We start from the raw sequence: 23,312 nt of genomic DNA, 5'->3' as shown, positions 1-23,312 counted from the left end.
AACGTGACCATTTTATAGAGGTGACACCTGCCTAGGAGAGACAACGGAAGGGAGACCCAATTATCTAGTTCTACAGCCAGTTTCGCTATCAATGGGGTATAGTTTAATTGATACAGGGAGTCGGGTGATTTACCTATATGAATACCCAAGTACTTAATACTGGTTTTGGCAATGGCAAAGGGGGATTTCGAGGTCCACCCCAGAGAGCGCAGTTGGCCGAGAGGAAGTATTTCACTCTTCGTGTAGTTGATTCGCAGACCTGAGCACAATTTAAATCTGTCGAATATATCCTTGACATGGTGCATGTCTCTTTCCGGGTCGGAGGTGAACAATAGAATATCATCTGCGAATAGGGTAGATTTAATTTCCTCTCGACCAATCCGAATGCCCTTCAGGGGGGAAGTGAAGGACAAGTGTCTGGAGAGGGGTTCTAAAGCTAAATTGAACAATAGTGGGGAGAGGGGGCAGCCCTGCCTGGTCCCCTTGTGCAGGGGGATGGGTTCTGATATAATATTAGAGGTTACAACATTAGCCGTAGGGGATGCATACATCGCCGATATGAGGTGGAGGAAGGGGCCTGAGAAGCCGAATTTTTGGAGGGCCAGGCGCAGCCACTGGAAACTAACATTGTCGAATGCCTTTTCGGCATCCAACGTGATAATGGCATAGTTGTTAGAGGGGTCGGCTCGTGCTTGCGCCAATACTGCCAGGACCTTGCGAATGTTAGACGTCGCAGAGCGCCCCTTGGTAAAACCCGCCTGGGATGGATGGAGGAGAGATGGCATGACCACGGCCAATCTGGAGGCTATAATTTTCGATAAAAGTTTAGCATCTAGGTTGATGAGTGAAATCGGGCGATAGGAGCCCGGCTCCGTAGCAACCTTTCCAGGTTTCGGGATGAGCTTTATGAAAGCCTGCGAGCCCGTGGGCATGTACCTCCCTCCATCCATGATATGTTGAAAGACATTAGTCAACGTGGGGGTAAGCAAGGATTTGGTCAGCTTGTAAAACTCGGACGTGTACCCGTCCGGTCCGGGGGCCTTGCCAGGGGATAGGGATGCAACGAAAGACATTACCTCCTCAGTGGTGAGGGGCGCATTCAGGGCAGACAATTGATCTGACGTTACCCGTGGAAGATGAACCTCCTCTAGAAATTTATTGGCTTCCTCGACATTTATCGGATCAGGGCCATATAGCTTAGCATAAAATTGCTGCATGACAGAGTTAATCCCTTTCGGGGTGTCAGTTAATGCCCCCGACTGGTCTTTGAGGGAGGTGATATGGGTTGGAGTGAAGGGGCCCCTGCACAAACGGGCCAGAAGTTTGCCAGACTTATTGCCGTACTTATGGTATTGGAGATCTTGGACAGAGCGATGGAATTGTTCGTGTGCCATTGCCCACTCATCAAAGCATCGCTTAGCTTCCTTCCAGCGGGCTCTGCGGGCAGGAGTATCTTGCTGCAGGAGTTCGGAATGGGCAGAGCGCAAGTTGGCGCTAGCGGTCTGATATTTAGTCTCCGCAGTCCGCTTGTATGCCGACGCAAAAGCGATGATTCTGCCCCTAAGGACAGCTTTTCCGGTCTCCCACAGCAAGACAGGGTCAGATGAGTGAGATTCATTATCACGCAGGAATTCTTCCCAGGTGCGGGTCAGGATCGACAAGATGTCAGCGTTATTAGCAAGATAAGACGGAAATCTCCAGGGTGTACGGGCAGAGGGCGATTCTGACAAGGACAGGTCGACCAAAAGGGGGGAGTGGTCAGAGATTACCAGATCGGAGATTGAAGGGTCGTGCAGCGTAGGAAGGATGGGTGCGGTGCAAAGGAAATAATCTATGCGTGAAAACGTGCCATGGGGGGAGGAATAGAAGGTATATTCTTTGTCTGTGGGGTGCGCTAGGCGCCACACATCAGTCAAATGAAGACTGTCAGCAAACGCCGACAGCGTAGTGCCTGTGGAATGGGCATGGGGGACACCTACAGGTGACTTCAGTGACCTATCTTCTGTAGGGTTCATGACCACGTTGAAGTCGCCACCAACCAACAGGGGGAGGTGGGCGTATGGGGCCAGTACGCCCGTGAGGGTATGGAAGAAGGCGTGCGTCGGAGGTGTGGGGGCATACACGTTGGACAGGATGATGTCCTTAGGGCCATGGGATAATTTAAGGACCTGTATCCTGCCCTGGTCATCGGTGTATAGGGGGGTGCAATCATGTGTAAGGCGTTTATGTATCAATATGAGAACACCAGCTTTACCTTTGGGCGCGGTCGAGCCATAGACTCGGCCCACCCAAAGCTTGCGCATACGTTCGATATCGGCTGAGGAAAGGTGGGTTTCCTGCAACATGGCGATGTCGGCTTTGAGACGCTTTAACTGCCTAAGGATAGCCATGCGCTTATTAGACGATCGAAGGCCCTTGACATTCCAGGAGACTATCCGGAGATTAAGGGGGATCATAAGGAAGAGACCTTACAATATGGATTGATAAGGTGGCGGGAGGGGAGAGGGTAAGCCACTGGCTGTATGTGGCAGTACAAAAGCACTTAAGGGTGATATACCATGTCCCTGGTGAGGTGAGTATGGATACGGCCCTAACCTGGCCTAAGGAAGCTGGAACAGGGGTAAACCAGCAATAACATAGTGAATAGTAATACATCACAACACACAAGAGTATAAGCATTGACTTCTCTTTTTTCCACATGAGACTCACATAGCCCGCAGCGTTACCGGCGTTGAGGCTGGGTCCACTCGCCATCGGAGAAATGGTATAGTCGCTCCCAGGAAAAAGAACACACTCGGAGGACACTAATAAACGGAAACCCTTCGCCCATAGCGAGAGGACCAGTGTTCCGGTAAGGCTGGGAAAAACAAAGAAAAAAACATAGATTAAAGCATCACGACAAGTCGAGAGCAAACCAGTGAGCAAAGTGACAGGAACATGTCAGGCATCAACGGCTTGCTAACGATCACTGAGATCAAAAGCAGGAGCAAAGAGTACAATATAGAAATATCAGATCTGTTATAACTGAGCAGGGCCCCCGATAGCAAACCCAAATGGCAAGTTAGAACATGATACAAACCACAGGCGCATCTCAGCGCGGTCTGCCCTGGCGGGAATTGTGTGACACACGGGGTCTTTTAGGCGAGTTTCTGCCGGGGCCCAGGAGGTCTCTCGCGGAGGGGGATAGGGAGGGAGCAGCAGGGGTGTCCGAGTTGAGATGCAGGTGAGATTTGATGTAGTCAGCCGCCTCATCGGGATGGGAGAACGACAACGCTTCTCCATGCGGGTCGGTGAACCGCAGAATTGCGGGGTAAGCCAGCGTGAATTTTATGCCTTTGTGAAACAATGCGTTGCAGGAAGGCTGGAAAGCTTTGCGCCGACGGGCGACTTCTTGGGAGTAGTCGGCGAACATCAGTAACTTATGACCATCCAGTATAAGTGACTTTGCATTTTTGAAAGATTTAAGGATAGACAGTCTGTCCGAGTAGTTGAGGTATCTTACGATAACCGGGCGGGGGGTCTTACGGTCATTAGAGGGGGCACCCAAACGGTGTGCCCGTTCTATCGTGCAGTTGGCGGTAATGCCCAGAGCGCGCGGGATCTGGGTGGCACATACCTCTGTAAGCATGCCGGTGTTAACGGATTCTGGCAGCCCGATTATTCTAAGGTTATTCCTTCTAGACCTGTTCTCAAGGTCATCCAGCTTGTCAAGGATATAATGTTGAGTTTGAGCAAGTTTGGCTTCCTTGGTGAAGGACGATTGGAGCTCATCTTCAATGTCCGAGACCCTGTGCTCCACCTCTGTGAGGCGTTTGCTCTGATCAGCAATGTCCATACGGAGCTGTGTAATGCCCGCTGCTACCGCCTTCTCCACAGCCTCCGCTATGGTGGGAGACAGGAGTGCTGCTACTGCCTGAGCCATCTTGTGGCATTGTGCATCCTCCGGCGTGTCCGGGAGAGGAGCCGGCAAGGAGGGGGAGACCGCGCCATCCATGGGCTCAGCAGCGGCCATGATGCCTGGGGAGGAGGGCGCTCTCTGCTGTGAGACGTCCTGGCGCGGCTGAGTGGCGGCTCCGGACCCAGTGTGGACCACAAAGCGGTCCATCCGTACGGGCAGTGATAGCGGATCCTCTAGGGGTGGTTGGGGCCGGTCGCCGAGGCGATTTGAGCGGTATAGCTACGTTTTTATATGCCGATTATGCCGGAGCCGCTGCCCTTCACTCCTTCCTCATGTGGCGCCGGAACCGGAAGTTTAAATGAGTCTCTTAAAGGATCCAGTGGACCATCAACTAAATGGTCAGATGTGCTTAAATCCCTTCAAACAGGATGGTTCCAAACACCAGGCACGTGTCAAATCAGAGTTACTCCATCAGCATGAAGTAGCATCGTTGCCATGCCCAACACGTTTTTGTCAGAGGGATTTTGTGGGGGGGGGGGGGGGGAACTGGCTCAGATGATGTCATGATCTCTGACGAAGTGCCTTGTGCGTGGCTACGACACTATATCATCACGCATATTCGCCGACCGGCGTATGGATTCTGGTGCGGCCACACAGCTTGCTGCTTTGGGAAAGCATTTTCTTTTTACCATCATATGCGGATTGGACATTTTTCTGCCCATTGACTCTGTAGTGTGGTTCCGGTTCAAAGTATCACATTGCTTGTTATCATGCTTTTTAATAAATTATTATTCTGGCTTACACTATGGGCGTACATATATCTTATTTTTAATCATGCTGATGGAGTAACCCCGATCGGACAAATGTCTGGCATTTGGAACCATTCTGTTCAAAGGGATTTTAATAAGTGCATCTGACCTTTTATAGGATGGTCCACCGGATCTGGTAAGAGGATCATTTGCTTGGTGTCACTCAGTGGTGGAAACACAGAAAATTGGGAGTGTGGAGACACCCCTATGACAACTGGATTGCGGATTAAATATTTTCTTTTGGACTTTTCTTCAAAAAAATTTTTTCTATTGCCCTTGTGGATGGGCTCTTATGGATTAATTGCTTTTCTTTTATTTTAGGTGTGTCACAAAATTAGGTTTGGTGTCACTTTATACATATATCTTGACACTATTTTTTTTTTTTCATATTGGCTTAATACTTTATCACTTTGTTATTTATTTAGCGATGCTTCCTTATATTACTATTATACTTTTGCTGTTGGTGTCACAATTGCTTAAGCAGCTGCTTATTGAGAATATATATGCTCCAGCGCAGGTTTTCCATATAGTTCTTGATATTTTAGGTGGAGTCAACTGTCAGTCAGGGCAGTTGGGTGGATCCCTACAATATTGTCAGGATCCTTCCAGAGCCTGGAGCTGCTCTGCTCCGCTAGCTGATAGCAGGCAACACACCACAACAGAAATACGCCTACAACAGAAGTACAGACAAAAAAAGCCTTGGCAGAATTTCTCTTCTACTATCCCATCTCAAAAAGAACCAACACACAACCAAAATACACTTATGAAAAATAGATTGCAGTTAAGGGCTTGTTCACACCAGCAGCATGCACTATTGCATGGTCGCTGGTGTATAATCTGAAGGCAGTGGTACTGCTCATCTGTAACTTTATTAAAATGTCACAAATTTACATTCACACAGTTCTGTTGGCCACAAGGTGGTGGGATGCAGTGGATTGCTGAACTTTGTTATAATGCATACCATTGCAGCATAGTGGTGTGAACTGACAAAATATGGTCTTGTTTACGTATTGGGACCAAGTTGTGCATGAATGCCTAGGGCAGCTCAACACATCTGGTATGAAGAGCCCCTAAAACTTCAGGCATACAGCTAAAAAAAAATATAAACAAACTGTTTAACTTGAAAAAAACTGCCATAAAATGTATATATTTGTCATTCCACAGAATAGAATAGTACAAGCTTAGCCAGAAAATTGATGGAGATTCTCAGAGCTCCAAAATGAGGGAGGCTTAATTTTGATTTCCCTAGCTGTTCACTTTGCAAAGGAAGTTGCACTTTGCAAGGGAATCTTCCCCCGAGCTTAGTGAAGATGGTTGAAATTTTACTTTGCAAAGAATCAAACAAAATAGAATTTTTGCTTGCACATGATTGGATGATGGATGTTAGCAGCTTTGGGGAAAATTCTCTTGAAAATGAATCAGTTTATTCGCCATTAGCTAACCAATTGTTGAAACTGCATCTTTTTTACAGTCCCCATCTGGACACCCACACAAAGTAAAAACAGATTAAAACTCATGTAGTATTACAGTATACAGTACCTTTTGTCTTCACACAGGATGTCCTGCTGGGTGTCGCCATTTTGGCTGATGAAGTCTGAATCTCAATAATCTCTACTTTGGTACAATTATGGTACTTAAGGGAGCCAAGTGGGGTACAGAACATGTACACTAGTCTCTTTGGTGGTAGTTTTAAGAAGCATTAGGCCTGCCTTTACATAGAAGCATCCTAATGCAATATCACACCACTTAAGGAATATTACTTTTAGGCATCCTCTGCCTGCATTCTATGCTGCTATTCAAACTCCTCTTACTAATTTGCTGAGTATCCTCTGCAACATACAGAGAAAAGGATACAAAATACACCAATTTTTTAAATGTAATACATGAATTGAGTTGGGGCAGGGGTTTCCAGGAGGTGCTTTCTGCACACCAGAAACTACGAAAAGCAACTTTATGGCATCACCACCAACTTCATTAATATATTGTTCTACTACACTTTAAATATATATAATCATTTTTTATCACCTTCTGTAAAAGGGTTACATAGAAATAATTATTGCACTAAAAGATGGAAGTATTATTGTTACTGTATCCTTAAACTTAAAAGGTGACATTGTTTCAGGATGATTGTAAGTTAGCCAACATTTCTTTCCCTGGATCACTTTACATGAACTGAAAGTTTATTTATTGTGCATCAAAAGAATGTTCATTAGGCAGCTGTTGAAAGATCTCTGTAAGACTTCACTGTAAAATTACAAGTAAACATTTCTTTGAAACTTAAGGATTTTACTACTCATTACAATGTATATATTGTATTAACACACCGACCTGTTTTGTTCGATGAGTATTTTTAAAGTCTTTGGATTTGTCACAACCACATCAGCATCGATGCTAAAGTAATAGTCGCATTGCTCATCCTGCCGACAAATGTCCCTAAACAGAACAAGGAAACTGTGTTAAAGTAAAATGTAACAATTACAGATAATTTTAAATACTGGATTCATGAACTGTGTTTCTGTGCTATTTTACAGCATGTAAATAAGAGTAATTGAATTCAAAACGTAACAATTACACAAAAACATAAACCCTGTTTAGGGGGTCTTTAAAAAAAAATCTAAAATGTTAGTAAAGAAAGCTAGAGATGTAAATGCTTTTTCTACATTTTTATATAGCATTGAAATAAGGAATCTGGTTATGGAGAAACCAGAGGAAAAAAGCCTAGAAAATTGCAGTAGCATGAAGGTAATATCAACAAAAACTGGAATCTCAGTAGATGCTGGCAACTTGTTTTATAAACTAGCTTATTATTATAGGTCACAGAGATTTCTCTGGTAATATCCAAGGAAGAGTTTCCAGGTCCACCAGCCTTTACAAAATGATCTCGGGATTAGTATTTGAATTCTCCTTCCCTTTTCAATATGATTAATGTAGTAGGCTAAATTCAGGAAACGCAAGTGCCTTTGGCATAGGGCATGCATAGCTAGAACTTGGATGGGAGGGTCTCGATGTTGGAATTCTAAGGAAATGTAAGAAGAGAGTACATACTGTAATGGAACTTACCAACATATACTCAAAGCTAAAAAAAATAACCTTTAAGTGGCCTGACCCTGTAAGATCAAAGTGTAAAAATTCACACATGTGTTGACAGGCCTTTTACTGCATTTACTGCAACACAAGCAAGGACCTACATAAAACAATTGCTTCCTGTGTCTCCCATTCACGCTGCAACGCAGTACAGAGCTGCGTAATAGGGGGAAGATAGGGAGAGATTCTGCTTTGTCACTAGAGAAAAATTTAAATTGTATGCCAAAGCACTATCCCTCATTGTGAAGATAAAGAAAAGAGAAACCCACCACTCTTTCTCCCTCAAGAGAAATAGGGGTAGGGAAATGGAGAAAAAAGGAAAGTGGTAGATGGGGCAGACAAGCTGGTGGCATTTTCTTCCTCCAGGTTGTGATACATCTTGCTAAAGATTGAAGTGGTGTTACTTCAACAGTTTTGAATCCTGAAGAAGCCCCCATGTCTGGGCGAAATGCATAGATCCAGAACTACCCACATATGTTGGAATTGATTGCACTTAGTGAGATACATCATTTGGAGCAATGTATTGTTAAAGATATTATCCATTTTTAATAAAATGAATTCGCTTTTAATATTGCATATTTGTTAATTTATGCCCGGCACCCTCAAATCCTATTTCCCTACCCGTATTTCTCTTGAGGGAGAAAGAGTGGTGGGTTTCTCTTTTCTTGCAGTACAGAGCTGTGCTGCAGCATGCTGCACTAAAATGCAAACATGCTGCATTTTATTGCAGTGCACTGTACAGAATCACATGGCACTATACAGCAGCACAGCGCATTGCTCTGCCGTACAGCGACTTTTGCACACTTAAAATAAAAAAGAAAAAAGGAGATGTGTGCAATGCTTTGAATCGAGCACAACACTTCCCCCTACTGCAGTCAAGAACAGACAGTTACTAGGGAGATAAAGCGGTTGCCGATTCCTGTGTGAATTTGCTCTTAATACTTTCAATTACACTTTGGTGTTTATAAGGAAGATATAATGGTTTGGGGGGGGGGGGGGGGCATTGTTCCTGTTTGTTTTAAAAAGTGTTTTGTATTTTGGATAAGTCACTGTAATGGATTTAAATTCCGGCTTGGACTCTTTAAATTCCTTGAAAAAACAATAGGCTTTACACGATAGAAAAAGGTAAAATCTATAAATACTTAAAATTAATCTTAAGCTCCATTTGCTAGCTCAAAAGTAGAACTCAAAATATTATCAAACAATAATATATATATATATATATGTATATATATATATATATATATATATATATATATATATATATATATATATATATATATATATATATATATATATATATATATATACATACATATACACACACGCACACACATAAAATCAGATTCTAATCACATTCATGATATAGCAACTTCTCTCAACTGGAAATTAGCATCACCTGGATAGTCTTCACTCAAAGACTGGAGTCTAGGTGATCTCTATTGCCTGCTCTGCACCTGAAGAATCTAGTTACATACTGGGTGTGTGCAGTCCTGACCGGTTTGTGTGTGTGTATATATATATATATATATATATATATATATATATATATATATATTTAGGCCTGACCATAATAAAAATATTATTTACAAAACCACTACATTCCTTTTAATAATCAGAAGAGCTCTACTGTCAAGGTGCCACATTTTCTGTTTTACAGGGATTTAGAATCACAAAATGTGCTTTACTATTCTTGGAAGGGTAAAGTCTTCAACTCTACCACGTAACAGCTGCTGCGAACAAGCAATCTTCATTTTGTCTTTGAATGTCTCTTTTTTCACTCTAAATAAAATACATATAATAGCAATTTTATTGGATTTGCCAAAACAGAACATTATGTGGACTTGCTGACTAAATAAATGGTACTATAAAATTGCTGACAGTTTATCGAAGTGGAAAGAAGCTAAATTGTGGTAAGGATAGGTTTACTGACATGACTATATTGTTTTTTTAAAAGTCTAAGCACAACTTCAAGTTATTGTTGGAAAGAAATGATTTAAAGTCTCATTAAAGTTCATCCGAAACCTTTATAGCAAAGCTTGATTTAGGTGGTATATTAAAGCACATTAGTTGTTCATGAACCTTCAAAATATATTGGGAGGAGTATCTGGGAGATCCAACATTGCCATTGGTATTGTGATTCTCTTTTAGATAATCTTTATAGACATAAAACCCTCATTTACACCCACATAGAATTTGCAGAACAAAGATTAATAGCAAACTCTGGCCTAAAACTTTTAAATGGGGGTAAAGATTATAGAGTGGGGAAGATTTAGATCCGCTGTCAGGTTTTATTGCTATTTGTGTCCTTGTAGGGTTGATTTATCCTCACTTCATGTCCTTGCAACAAGGTAGTGGGAAGTGATACGATTTCACTTAAATTAACTTTTTGATGATATTCTAGTTTTATGAGATGCACCTGTATAAAGATGCAGTTTATACATTAATACACTGCTCAAAAAAATTAAAGAAACACTTTGAAAACACATCAGATCTCAATGGGGATAAATATCATGCTGGATCTCTTTACTGATATGGACTGGGTAATGAGTTAGGAATGCCACATTGTTTGACGGAAATGAAAATTATCAACCTACAGATGGCTGCATTTAAATCAAAATCAAAGTGAAAAAATGATGCAGCAGGCTAGTCCATTTTGCAGAAATGTAATTGCTGCAACTCAAAATGGTACTCAGTAGTTTGCATGGCCCCCACGTGCTTGTATGCATGCCTGACAATGTCGGGGCATGCTCCTAATGAGATGGCAGATGGTGTCCTGGGGTATTTAGTCCCAGATCTGGACCAGGGCATCACTGAGCTCCTGAACAGACTGAGGTGCAACCTGGTGGCATCAGATGGACCCAAACAATGTCCTAGAGTTGTTCTATTGGATTTAGGTCAGACGAGCATGGGGGCCATTCAATGGTATCAATTCCTTCTTCCTCCAGGAACTGGCTACATTCACTCGCCTCATGAGGCTGGGCATTGTCGTGCACCAGGAGAAACCCAGGACCCACTGCACCAGCATAGGGTCTGACAATGGGTCCAAGGATTTCATCCTGATACCTAATGGCAGTCAAGGTGCCATTGTCTAGCCTGTGGAGGTCTGTGCTTACCTCCATGGATATTCCTCCCCTGACCATTACTGACCCACCACCAAACTGTCCATGCTGTTTGATGTTACAGGCAGCAGAACATTCTCCACAGCTTCTCCAGACCCTTTCACGTCTGTCACATGTGCTCAGGGTGAACCTGCTCTCATCTGTGAAAAGCACAGGGCACCAGTGGCAGACCTGACAATTCTGGTGTTCAATGGCAAATGCCAATGGAACTCCAGGATACCGGGCAATGAGCACAGGGCCCATTAGAGGACTTTGGGCCTTGAGGCCACCCTCATGAAGTCTGTTTAATTGTTTGGTCAGAGGCATTCACACCAGTGGCCTGCTGGAGGTAATTTTGTGGGGCTCTTGCAGTGTTCATCCTGTTCTTCCTTGCACAAAGGAGCACATACCGGTCCTGCTGATGAGTTAAGGACCTTATATGGCCCTGTCTAGGTCTCGTAGAGTAACTGCCTGTCTCCTGGAATCTCCTTTGTGCTCCTGAGACCGTGCTGGGGGACACTGCATACCTTCTGGCAATGGCATGTAGTAGTATTCCTTTAATTTTTTTGAGCAGTGTATATAAATACATACACACATTGTGTGTGTTTTTTTTTGCAGAGTGGGAAGTGGTAATAAAATCGGTCAGGTTTTGATTACAATCGGTGTCTTCTGGTCTCATAGCCACCTGCACCATTTCTTGTGCTGAGGTCAGTGGGACAGGAAATGTGGGGAGAGATCCCCAAAGTATACAGACAATAATACAAAATTGACTGTAATTATAACCATACTTTCTTTACCTAAATTTAAGAAAAAAATTTGGGGTAGAATTGGGTTTTAATTACAGCACCTGGCTGAATGCACAACTCTAACAATGGCTCTAGTATAATTAAAAAAAGTCAAGAGGTCATTTTGTTCATGTGTCTAACATCCAGCTACCAACTGTCTTGTTTCATATAAAAGCCATCTTTAAAAATCACCCTCATAGCACAATACATTTTTTGTTGATTTTCATTGTTCCAATGGACAAATGAAAATCATGTCCAATAAAAGAATGGACAATTAACTCATACACAACAGAGGTAAATATTTATCTGCATGCATCTAAAAGGTGGTATTACATTCCCATGTTTCTTGCTTCTGCTTGTGTGATCTCTTCTTCGGGTCCAACTACTTTAAAAGTCTTAATGACTCCCTTGGCTTTTTCCCAAAACTTCTGGATATGTTTTTCATGATAAACCTCCTGTAATGAAGTAAATGAACCTGAGAAATGATTTTTTTTAGGATGCAGAAGTACATTATTGGAAATATCAGATAACAGAGGAAACCGAGAGAAACATACTAACAAAACCACAAGCAAGGCATAAGCAACATTCAGGCCCTACAGTATAACACACATTGTTTGGATTTATATTAATAGTTGCTGTGTTTTTTCCAATTATTTGGCTGAACCCAATGGACTTTCAAACCTAACTTTGTAACTGTGTTTTCTCACATTCTTACATTCATGGCCAGCTTTATAGTAAAGTGAACTTCGTGAACTAGTGATTGTAAACAGCTTTGTTGATTTTGAAACAATCTCCATGATCAATGCCTAAATAAAATGAAGTTCAAATGTAAATATGTCAGAACATTTAAATTTGATATGAAGTCACAAAAAATGCATCAATGGCATATGGAAGCAAGGTGATTTTTTTCTATAGTACAGAAATGAATTGTAGTAAAATGTTAAGAAATGCTGGTATATAGAAGCTCTAAAATGAATATCCCTTTGGGAGTGAATGGGACTTAGAAGTTCAAAATATTATTATAAAACAGTAAGTTTCTTCCATCAAAAAGGTGCCCATTTGGATTAGATGTGACTGTTTTATACAAACAGTGCTTGGAGTTCTTTAAAATGAAAAAAATCTAACCGTAGAAGGCAGCTGAGAACACTTTCTGCCACTAAATGCCTCTTGCTGTGAAATATCTGGCCTCATTTGCATAAGCACAGGCATGCTCCCATCTCCTAATTCTCTCATATAATGTAGAGGGATGTATGAGGTTACCTTTTTAACTGCTGCTGCTATGGTTATTTTATCAGCTTTATTTGTCCAACAAGTTTGCTTTAAGTAATCGGATTTCTACTTTTTGAGAAAAGATTTATACTCCAGAACTTCTTACAATTTTCTAATTGTGAAAAACATTTATGTAGGCAGAACTAAATACAAAATGGAATTACGTTTAAGCCTCTTGTTACCAATTAATCATCAAGGTTCTCATGGCACAGCTTACATCATTTTATTAGGCGTTTTTCTTGATTAGAAGGAGCACTGATGAATCCAATTCATGATGTGAGTGGTTTATTTGACTAAATCCTAGGCAGTGACACTGTGGTTTTTAGTGATTGCTGTTAGATTATAAGTGGTTCAATTGCATGTGGATTTTGAAAATTATCATTGAAAGACTTTTCTATGTAAATTAGACCTTACTCATGGTAGGTCAGTCAACTGTATTATTATTATATCAATAGGAGTTCTGCTAAAACCTTACTGGGAAATTGTAAAAAAAAAAAACTATTTTGCTGCATAAAAAAAAAAAACTAAAAAAGATCATCTACATGTCAGACACACTAAAACTATGTAATCATAGGAAGTTGCCAACTTCCTATACACAAAAGAGAGGAGAACTCACTGCTCTAGGTGATTCCAAAAGCCTGAGGACACACCGATGCACACCTCGGCTCTCCAACGTGGATAATTAATCATAGAAGAAATGGCTGCACTCCAGGTGTGATCAAAATTCAGGTTTATTGGCTGAACATCCCAATGTGACAAATGTGGCAAGGTACCTTGTTACCTTGCCACATTTGTCACATTGGGATGTTCAGCCAATAAACCTGAATTTTGATCACACCTGGAGTGCAGCCATTTCTTCTATGATTTATTTGCCAACTTCCTATGATTACATCTGTTAAGATGAAACGCATCAGAACGTCAGAATTGCTATCCAAGACTGTATTCCCTGATTGTTTCTACCGGATGCTTGGACTTCCTGGCATCCGTATGTAGCAAGGTTTTTAGGCCTATGGCCTGATGTAGGTCTGCCATTAGTACCGGAATTCTTGCCAGCCCATGTGAACTGAGTCCCCAGGTGTGACAACTGAAGCAGTGACAACTCCGGCATCTTTGTTTGTAGTTTTTATTATAAATTAAGGGGATGGGAGAAGGGAATAAGTGGGACACTCCTTTTGGCTTGAACTAAGTACAATTGGGACTTCAATCCTGAAAAATGCCCGTTGGCGCTCCCTTGGCGCCAGCCAACGCTCACTGACTCTGAGAACACTCTGTATAACAGATGAAGTGTTGAATCCCCGACCTATAGTCCAGTAGATCCAAGACTGAGAATTGTAGTACTCTTAACACTGTTTCACTATGTAAGTCTCTGAATACTTTCCCCCACCTGGCACAGCTTGAGGTAGTATTTTGTAGAACTCCAAATAGCTATCACTGTGGCTGACACACACAATACAATTCAGGGCCCAGACTGCAGGTGCTCCCTTTACTACTTGAACTCTTCAGGGTCCACTATGTACCCCCTTTACAACTTCAGGGCCCTCAGCCTAGGCACCCCCTTTACAACTAGTTGACACTGGATCCCAGAACCTCTTTCGCAGTGGTCCCCTCGGACTCTAGGCAGACCCCCAGGAGCAATCCGCAGTACTCACGACCTGTGTAGGCTTTCCTGGGACTGGACCTCTCTCTCTCTCCGCAGACTCTCGGCACACCGGATCCCCTCAGCTCAACTCAGTACTCTCTGGATTCTCAGGCGACACCCCAAGACATCCACCTTCCTCAGATAGGAGGAAAGACAGCTGCACTCTCCTTCCTGGTACTCTGCTCCCTCCAAAGACACTGTGCCACCCCCCCCCCCCAAACTTATAGCCACTCCCAGAATCCCTTGCAGCATAATCTGCCTTCTGGGGTAGTTACAAGCTGGGATGTGTCCCTTGATTGGGCTTCCCACACTGCCCTATGAGAAGCTTCTCACAGGAGCCAGTGGGGATACTTATCCCTTCAGCAGGCACATCTGGAAGCCCTGACACCCTAACTAGATAGATCACAGCCCTGCTGTTAGGCAGACAAGGCCCACTGTAGTTTTACCTAGCACCTATTTGTAGGGTGATACACGTATATGAAACGCTCGGACCACCTTATGGAAATTTCGGGTGATTCAGCTACCTTTGGGGACTTCCAGTGTAACCAGCCTGTATGACCCATTTGCTATACAGTACAGTGGGTCCATACCCTCCGGTGAGCGCATTCATTGTTCTCCTTGGTGTTGGGATTTCTTCACCGTTTAATGTCACCTATTAATTTAAAGATTTATTTTCTTCACCTGGGACTGACCTTTATGGACTTTTTTTCATGATTAGATGTGCACATATATAACATTTGTCACTATAATTTTAGCGCTGCACAAAATTTTATGTTTTGGTTTATTCAACCTATGTCGGTTGATGTGCTAGCAGCTTATCATTTAATTTCAGTTAGCTCAGTTTGACATTTTTTATTTCACTAAAATGATGACAGAGTATGCTATTGTAACTCACCCCACTTGAGTTTAAATCACAAAAAATATATCCTTAATTTGATGTAGGCGGTTTTGCATATTACTATGACATTACTTTTAGCACTGTTTAACTAAGTCTGCTGGAAATGAGTGATCATGAGGCCTTCCAAACTATTTCCATGTATAGACAAAGACACTGCACCAACATGGTGCTACCAGTAAAGATATAGAGCAAAGACTTTCTATTTGATGCTATACCAGGATATTGGTCTCAAGAGCACGTCCCAATGCTTAATCATTCCATCCCACAGACAAGACAAAATTAAAAGAGCAAAGTAGTGCTTGTGTACTGGAAACTCTGTGTTCAACAGTGCTGACAGCAAAGCAAAATGTGTGCTATTCTGAGGATGGATGGATAGATACATTGGATAGATAAGATAGATGAGCAAGTTTGGGGTGAGGAACTTGACTGGCCTGCACAGAGTCCTAAACTCAACCTGATAGAACACCTTTGGGATGAATTTAAGTGCAGACTGGGAGCCAGGCCTTCTCATCCAACATCAGTGCCCAACCTCACAAATGCGCTTCTGGAAGAATGGTCAAACATTCCCATAGATATTCTCCTAAACTTTGTAGAGAGCCTTCCCATTAGATTTGAAGCGGTTATAGCTGCAAAGGATGGGCCAACTCAATATTACAGACTAAGACTGGGATGCCATTTAAGTTCATGTATGTGTAAAGGCAGATATCACAATACTTTTGGTAATATAGGGTATATACATACAAACCCGATTCCAAAAAAGTTGGGACACTGAACAAATTGTGAATAAAAACAGAATGCAATGATGTGGAAGTTTCAAATTTCAATATTTTATTTAGAATACAACATAGATGACATATCAAATGTTTAAACTGAGAAAATGTATCATTTTAAGGGAAAAATAAGTTGATTTAAAATTCCATGGCATCAACACATCTCAAAAAAGTTGGGACAAGGCCATGTTTACCACTGTGTGGCATTCCCTCTTGTTTTTATAACAGTCTGCAAACATCTGGGGACTTAGGAGACAAGTTGCCCAAGTTTAGGAATAGGAATGTTGTCCCATTCTTGTCTAATACAGGCTTCTAGCTGCTCAACTGTCTTAGGTCTTCTTTGTCGCATCTTCCTCTTTATGATGCACCAAATGTTTTCTATGGGTGAAAGATCTGGACTGCAAGCTGGCCATTTCAGTACCCGGATCCTTCTTCTATGCAGCCATGATGTTGTAATTGATGCAGTACGTGGGCTGGCATTGTCATGTTGGAGAATGCAAGGTCTTACCTGAAAGACGACGTCTGGATGGGAGCATATGTTGTTCTAGAACTTGGATATACCTTTCAGCATGGATGGTGCCTTTCCAGATGTGTAAGCTGCCCATGCAACACGCAATCATTCAACCCCATACCATCAGAGATGCAGGCTTTTGAACTGAGCGCTGATAACAACTCGGGCTGTCCTTGTCCTCTTTTGTCCGGATGACATGGCGTCCCAGTTTTCCAAAAAGAACTTCAAATTTGGATTTGTCTGACCACGGAACGGTTTTCCACTTTACCACAGTCAATTTTAAATGAGCCTTGGCCCAAAGAAAACACCTGCGCTTCTGGATCATGTTTAGATATGTTTTTTTTTTTTGGCCTATAGAGTTTTAGCCGGCAATGTTTTCTGGAAGTATTCCTGAGCCCATGTTGTGATTTCCATTACAGTAGCATTCCTGTATGTGATGCAGTGCCGTCTAAGGGCCCGAAGATCATGGACAGCCAGTATGGTTTTCCAGCCTTGACCCTTACGCACAGAGATTGTTCCAGATTCTCTGAATCTTTCGATGATATAATGCATTGTAAATGATGATAACTTCAAACTCGTTGCAATTTTTCTCTGAGAAACTCCTTTCTGATATTGCGCCAATATTTTTTGCCACAGCAATGGGGGAATTGGTGATCCTCTGCCCATCTTAACTTCTGAGAGACACTGCCACTCTGAGAGGCTCTTTTTATACCCAATCATGTTGCCAATTGACCTAATAAGTTGCAAATTGGTTCTCCAGCTGTTCCTTATATGTACATTTAACTTTTCTGGCCTCTTATTGTTACGTGTCCCAACTGGGAAAAATAAGCCAATATTTGGCATGAAATTTCAAAATGTCTGACTTTCAACATTTGATATGTTATCTATATAAATATTGTGAATAAAATATAAGTTTATGATATTTGTAAATTAGTCCATTCCTTTTTTACTCACAATCTGTACAGTGTCCCAACTTTTTTGGAATTGGGTTTGTATATATATATATACACACACACACACACATACATATACACTGCTCAAATAAATTAAAGGAACACTTTGAAAACACACCAATCTCAATTGGGAAAAATATCATGCTGGATATCTATACTGATATGGACTGAGTAATGTGTTAGGAATGAAAGGATGCCACATTGTTTAATGGAAATTATCAATCTACAGAGGGCTAAATTCAGACACCCTGAAAATCAAAGTGAAAAAATTATGCTAGTCCTTTTTGCTGAAATTTCATTGCAGCAACTCAAAATGGTACTCAGTAGTTTGTATGGCCCCCACTTGCTTGTATGCATGACTGACCATGTTGGGGCATGCTCCTAATGAGAAGATGGATGGTGTCCTGGTGTATTTTCTCCCAGATCTGGACCAGGGCATCACTGAGTTTCTGAACAGATGGAGGTGCAACCCAGCGGTGTCGGATGGACAGAAAAACAAACACAAAACATGTCTCAGAGGTGTTCTATTGGATTTAGGTCAGGCGAGCGTGGAGGCCATTCAATGGTATCAATTCCTTCATCTTCCAGGAACTGGTTGCATACTCTCGCCACATGAGGATGGGCATTGTCATGCACCAGGAGAAACCCAGGACCCACTACACCAGCGTAGGGTCTGGCAATAGGTCCAAGGATTTCATTCCGATACCCAATGACAGTCAGGGTGTTATTGTCTAGCCTGTAGAGGTCTGTGCATCCCTGCATGGATATGCCTCCCCAGACCGGTCATGATGAACGATGTTACAGGCAGCATAACATTCTCCACAGCTTCTCCAGACACTTTCATATCTGTCACATGTGCTCAGGTTGAACCTGCTCTCATCTGAAAAGCACAGGGTGCCAGTGGCAGAATTGCCAATTCTGGTGTTCAATGGCAAATGCCAATTGAGTTCCATGGTGCTGGGCAGTGAGCACAGGGCTCACTAGAGGATGTCGGGCCCCCAAGGCTACCCTCATGAAGTCTGTTTCTGATTGTTTGGTCAGAGATGTTCACACCAGTGGCCTGCTGGAGATCATTTTCTAGGGCTCTGGCAGTGTTCCTCCTTGCACAAAGGAGCAGATACCAGTCCTGCTGATGGGTTATGGACCTTCTATGGCCCTGTCCATCTCTCCTACTGTAACTGCTTGTCTCCTGGAATCTCCTCCATACTTCAAAACTAGTGAAAAACAGTCAGAAAAGATAAGGGGGAAAAAATGTCAGTGGCCATAATCTGTAAAACCATTCCTGTTTTGGAGGTAGTTTCATTGTTGCCCATCTAGTGCACCGGTTCATTTCTTTAACACTAAAGCTGCTGAAACTGATTAACAACCCCCTCTGCTACTTAACTGACCAGACCAATATCCCAGGACTTTAATCGACGTGATGCTATACTCTGATTTAAAAAAGTGTTCCTTTAATTTTTTTTGAGCAGTGTATATATACACATACACACACAAGCAGTGATGAGCATTCACTACAAACCAGGATTCTGACCCATTTGCAGGAAACAGGAAAAGGGGTTCAAGGGATACTTCGGAAGTTCACTTGTGGGAAAACCAGTAATCAATATGAGAAAATCAATGAGAAAACAAGATGCATTATCATTAGGTCATTATCCTGATTTAGATTTATGCCAAGTTTGAATAAGGGCAATAGGACAATGAAGGTGGTGCACCAATGCTGCTGTGTGCTTTATTTGTAATGCTAAACATGACACATCAATAATTCCTTTACCCAGATAAATCTGCTTTCAGATAAATCAGTAAATAATCCACTCAGTGAAATGGATCAAAGAACCAGATTAAGCGGATCGCTATGGATCATTCTTTCCTCGCTACACATTATCGGGGCCAGAAAAATTATGAAGGCATTGCTATGCCTGTGGTGGCAGCCAGGGGAGGACTGGGCTAGGGGGCAGGGGGGCAAATGCCCCCCTGGGCCACTCTGATTCCCCTGTTAAAAGGCTGCTCCACTTCTGCCACAGACATGGCTAAAGGATTCCTGGTGAAGAGAAGTAAAAAGTCCCCACTGCTGACCTTCTGAGTGCAGGATGAAGACAAGGGCAGAGCGCAGGCTCCACCCCCCCTCCCCAGCATGGATGGTGTAAACTGTGTCTGAGCAGAGGCTGGTTCCATGCCCCACTGGAGATTCTCCTCCCCCAAGTAGCCCCGACCGAGCTGTCCCAGCTCCCCCCAACTGCCCCCTGCTGGCCAGGTTGGGAACTCGGACTCGGCTGGTGAGTAGAGAGTACCTGGAGCGGAGCTTTAGCCTGAAATGGGGATCAGGAGGAGGACGGGAAGAGGGAGAGTGGGAGGGGGCCGAGTCGCTGCACCATGGGCCTCTGGTTTGTACTTGCCCCCTGGGCTAAAAGATGCCAGTCAGCCCCTGGTGGCAGCCTCAGAAGGAAGCCCTGTAACTGTAGGTCAAATGACTAATAGGATCTTTATCCAGCTGGAACAGTCTCCATTTGGAGCAGAGACTTGGCACAGAGACAAAAGATGGCACATGCAATATTGTGTGAAGCCTGCTATTGAGTCTAAGTAACTACTTAGGACTGGAAAAGCTGGTGGAGGAGATATTAGATAGAATGGGTAGGACAGCCAGAATTAGCCAAACTTGGGAATGGGTGATAGAGGTGTAGAGATCTTTTCTGGCATGACTGATGGGCGAACTGAGGGCCGATTTTGGCCATTGTCTGTCCTTTAGTTTACAGTGCATTCGAAAAGTAGTCACAGCGCTTAATCTTTTCCACATTTTGTTATGTTACAGCCTTATTTCAAAATGGAAAAAAATCCTTATTTTCCTCAAAATTCTACAAACATTATCCCATAATGACACCGTGAAAGAAGTTTGTTTGAAATCTTTGCACATTTAAAAAAAAAAAAAAAAAACACATGTATTCAGTCTTTGACAGGACCCTCAAAATTGAGCTCAGGTGCATCCTGTTTCCACTGATCATCCTTGAAATGTTTTTGCAACTTGACTGGAGTCCACTTGTGGGACATGATTTGGAAAGGCACACACCTGTCTATATAAGGTCCCACAGTTAGTGTATGACAGAGCATAAACAAAGCCATGAAGTCCAAGGAATTGCCTGCAGACCTCCAAGACAGGATTGTATTGAGGCACAGATCTGGGGAAGGGTACAGAAAAATTTCCATAGCATTAAAGGTCCCAAAGAGCAGTGGCCTCCCTCATCCGTAAATGGAAGACGTTTGGAATCATCAGAACTGGAGTGGGCTGCCCGGCCAAACCGAGCAATCAGGGAATAAGGGCCTTAGTCAGGGAGGTGACCAAGAACCCAATGGGCACTCTGACAAAGCTCCAGTATTTCTCTGTGGAGAGAGGAGAACATTCTAGAAGAACAACCATCTCTGCATCACTCCACCAATCAGGCCTGTATAGTAGAGTGGCCAGACAGAAGCCACTTATCAGTAAAAGGCACATGACAGTCTGCCAAAAGACCCATGAATGACTCTCAGACCATAAGAAACAAAATTCTCTGGTCTGATTAAACAAGGATTGAACTCTCTGGTCTGAATAGAGTCATGCCTGGAGGAAACCAGGCACCGCTCATCACCTGGCCAATACCATCCCTACAGTGAAGCATGGTGGTGGCAACAACCTTCTGTGGGGATATCTTTCAGCAGCAGGAACTGGAAGACTAGTCAGGATCAAGGTAAAGATGAATGCAGCAATGAACAGAGACATCCTTGATGAAAACCTGCTCCAGAGCGCTCTGGACCTCAGAGCGGGGCAAGGGTTCATCCTCCAACAGAAAAACCATCCTAAACACACAGCCAAGATAATGAGTGGCTATGGAACAACTCTGTGAATGTCCTTGAGTGGCCCAGCCAGAGCCCAGACTTGAACCTGATTGAACATCTCTGGAGAGATTTGAAAATGACTGTGCACCGACGCTCCCTATCCAACCTAATGGAGCTTTAGAGGTTCTGTAAAGGAGAACGGAAGAAACTGCCCAAAAATAGGTGTGCCAAGCTTGTAGTATTATACTCAAAAATACTTGAGGCTATAATTGGTGCCAAAGGTGCTTCAACAAAGTATTGAGCAAAGCATGTGAATACTTATGTATATGGTATTTTTTTTATTTTTAATAAATTTGCAAAGATTTCAAACAAACTTCTTTCACGTTGTCATTATGTGGTATTGTTTGTAGAATTTTAAAGGGAAATTAGAAATGTATTCCATTTTGGAATAAGACTATAACATAAAATGTGGAACAAGTGAATCGCTGTGAGCACTTTCCGGATGCACTGTATATGAGGAGCTTGGACTAAGAACAACATACAAGATTTTCAGTTAGTTTATATAAAAATGTTACACCGAGAAGCAAGTCCTTCCAAAACTAGCAAGTTTTTTACGCGCTATAAACAAAAAAAGAACCTTAGTTTTGAAAAAAAAAAAACATAAAAAAAACAAACAATATTTTCTGCTATAAAACATACCCAATGTTTTTTTTTTTTTGTTTTTTAAACCGATTTTTTTTTGGAATACGTGTATATTGGTTTGTGCAAAAGTTCTAGCGCCTACAAACTATGGGATAGATTTATTGACTTTTTATTTTTATTGTTTTTATTAGAAATGGCAGCGATCAGTGATTTTTAGCAGGACTACAACATTGCGGCAGACAAATCTGACACTAAGTGACACTTTTTGGGGACCAGTGACACCAACACAGTGATCAGGGCAAAAAAAAAAAAAAAAAGCACTGTACCGGGATAAAGGACACTGACAGGGAAGGGGTTAACACCAGGGGCGATCAAGGGGTTAAGTGTGCTCCCAGGGAGTGATTTCTAACTGTGGGGGGAGTGGATGCATTAGAAGAAAAGAGATCCATGTTTCTACTTAGCTGAAACACAAGATCTATTTTACTCCCTGACAGAACAGCAGTCTGCCTTGTTTACATAGGCAGACCACCGTTCTGCCTTTCCTCCAAACAATCGGCGGACCCGCTGATTGGCTCCTGCTGTGTCCAATCACAGCGGTAGAGGTGTTCTGGCAGAGCACACCGACTTCTCCTGCACAAATTTATGTACATGTAAGGGCCGGGCTGCCCTGCTGCAGTATATATGCAGTGGGCGGTCCGGAAGCGGTTAAGCTGGGTACGCACGGGCCTGAAAATCATCTGAAAATGGTTGGTTTGGCAGGAACAAGTGGGCTTTCAGTCCATGTGTACATCTCCTTGTCTGCCCGAAGCCAATCTCATGACCAGCTTCTGTCAAACAAGCATGCTGGTAAACCAGCATCTAACAAGCGCTGGAAGTTCCCCTGGCAGAACACAATAACTCAGCAGGAAGATCGCCGAACATTGCTTAGTTAGTATGGTGCATAAACGGTTTGAAACAAAAAGCAACAATACGCCTCTTTTATAGCTCATTAAATGTGTACATCCATTTTGAGCCATATAAATGCAGGACCTAAAAATAACAGCTCAGTTGTGAGGTACAAGGTCAATTCAATGAAACAACCAAGCAGAATAAAGTCAACACCCATATTTCCAAACTACTCTAAAGTTTATGAGCTTTCAAAGTTATAAT

The 23,312-nt window shown here is 42.6% G+C and overlaps 1 protein-coding gene across 3 annotated transcripts in view; it reads right to left on the bottom strand.

Moving 5' to 3' along the window:
• The window catches only part of PLOD2 (procollagen-lysine,2-oxoglutarate 5-dioxygenase 2), a 282,208-nt gene that overhangs the window by 38,832 nt on the left and 220,064 nt on the right, over positions 1 to 23,312 (bottom strand). For all 3 annotated transcript variants that reach the window (XM_082248892.1, XM_082248890.1, XM_082248891.1), the window contains exons 10-11: positions 12,011 to 12,132; positions 7,036 to 7,140 (exon numbers count right to left, since the gene is read on the bottom strand). In XM_082248892.1, the coding sequence (XP_082105018.1) occupies positions 7,036 to 7,140; positions 12,011 to 12,132 (227 nt within the window). The remainder of the gene's footprint in view (positions 1 to 7,035; positions 7,141 to 12,010; positions 12,133 to 23,312) is intronic.

Source organism: Pelophylax lessonae, assembly GCF_965119305.1.
Source record: "Pelophylax lessonae genome assembly, chromosome: 3".
Classification (NCBI taxonomy): Eukaryota; Metazoa; Chordata; class Amphibia; order Anura; family Ranidae; genus Pelophylax; species Pelophylax lessonae.
Note: the sequence above shows the minus strand (reverse complement) of the source record. Positions and strands in the feature narration are given on the sequence as shown.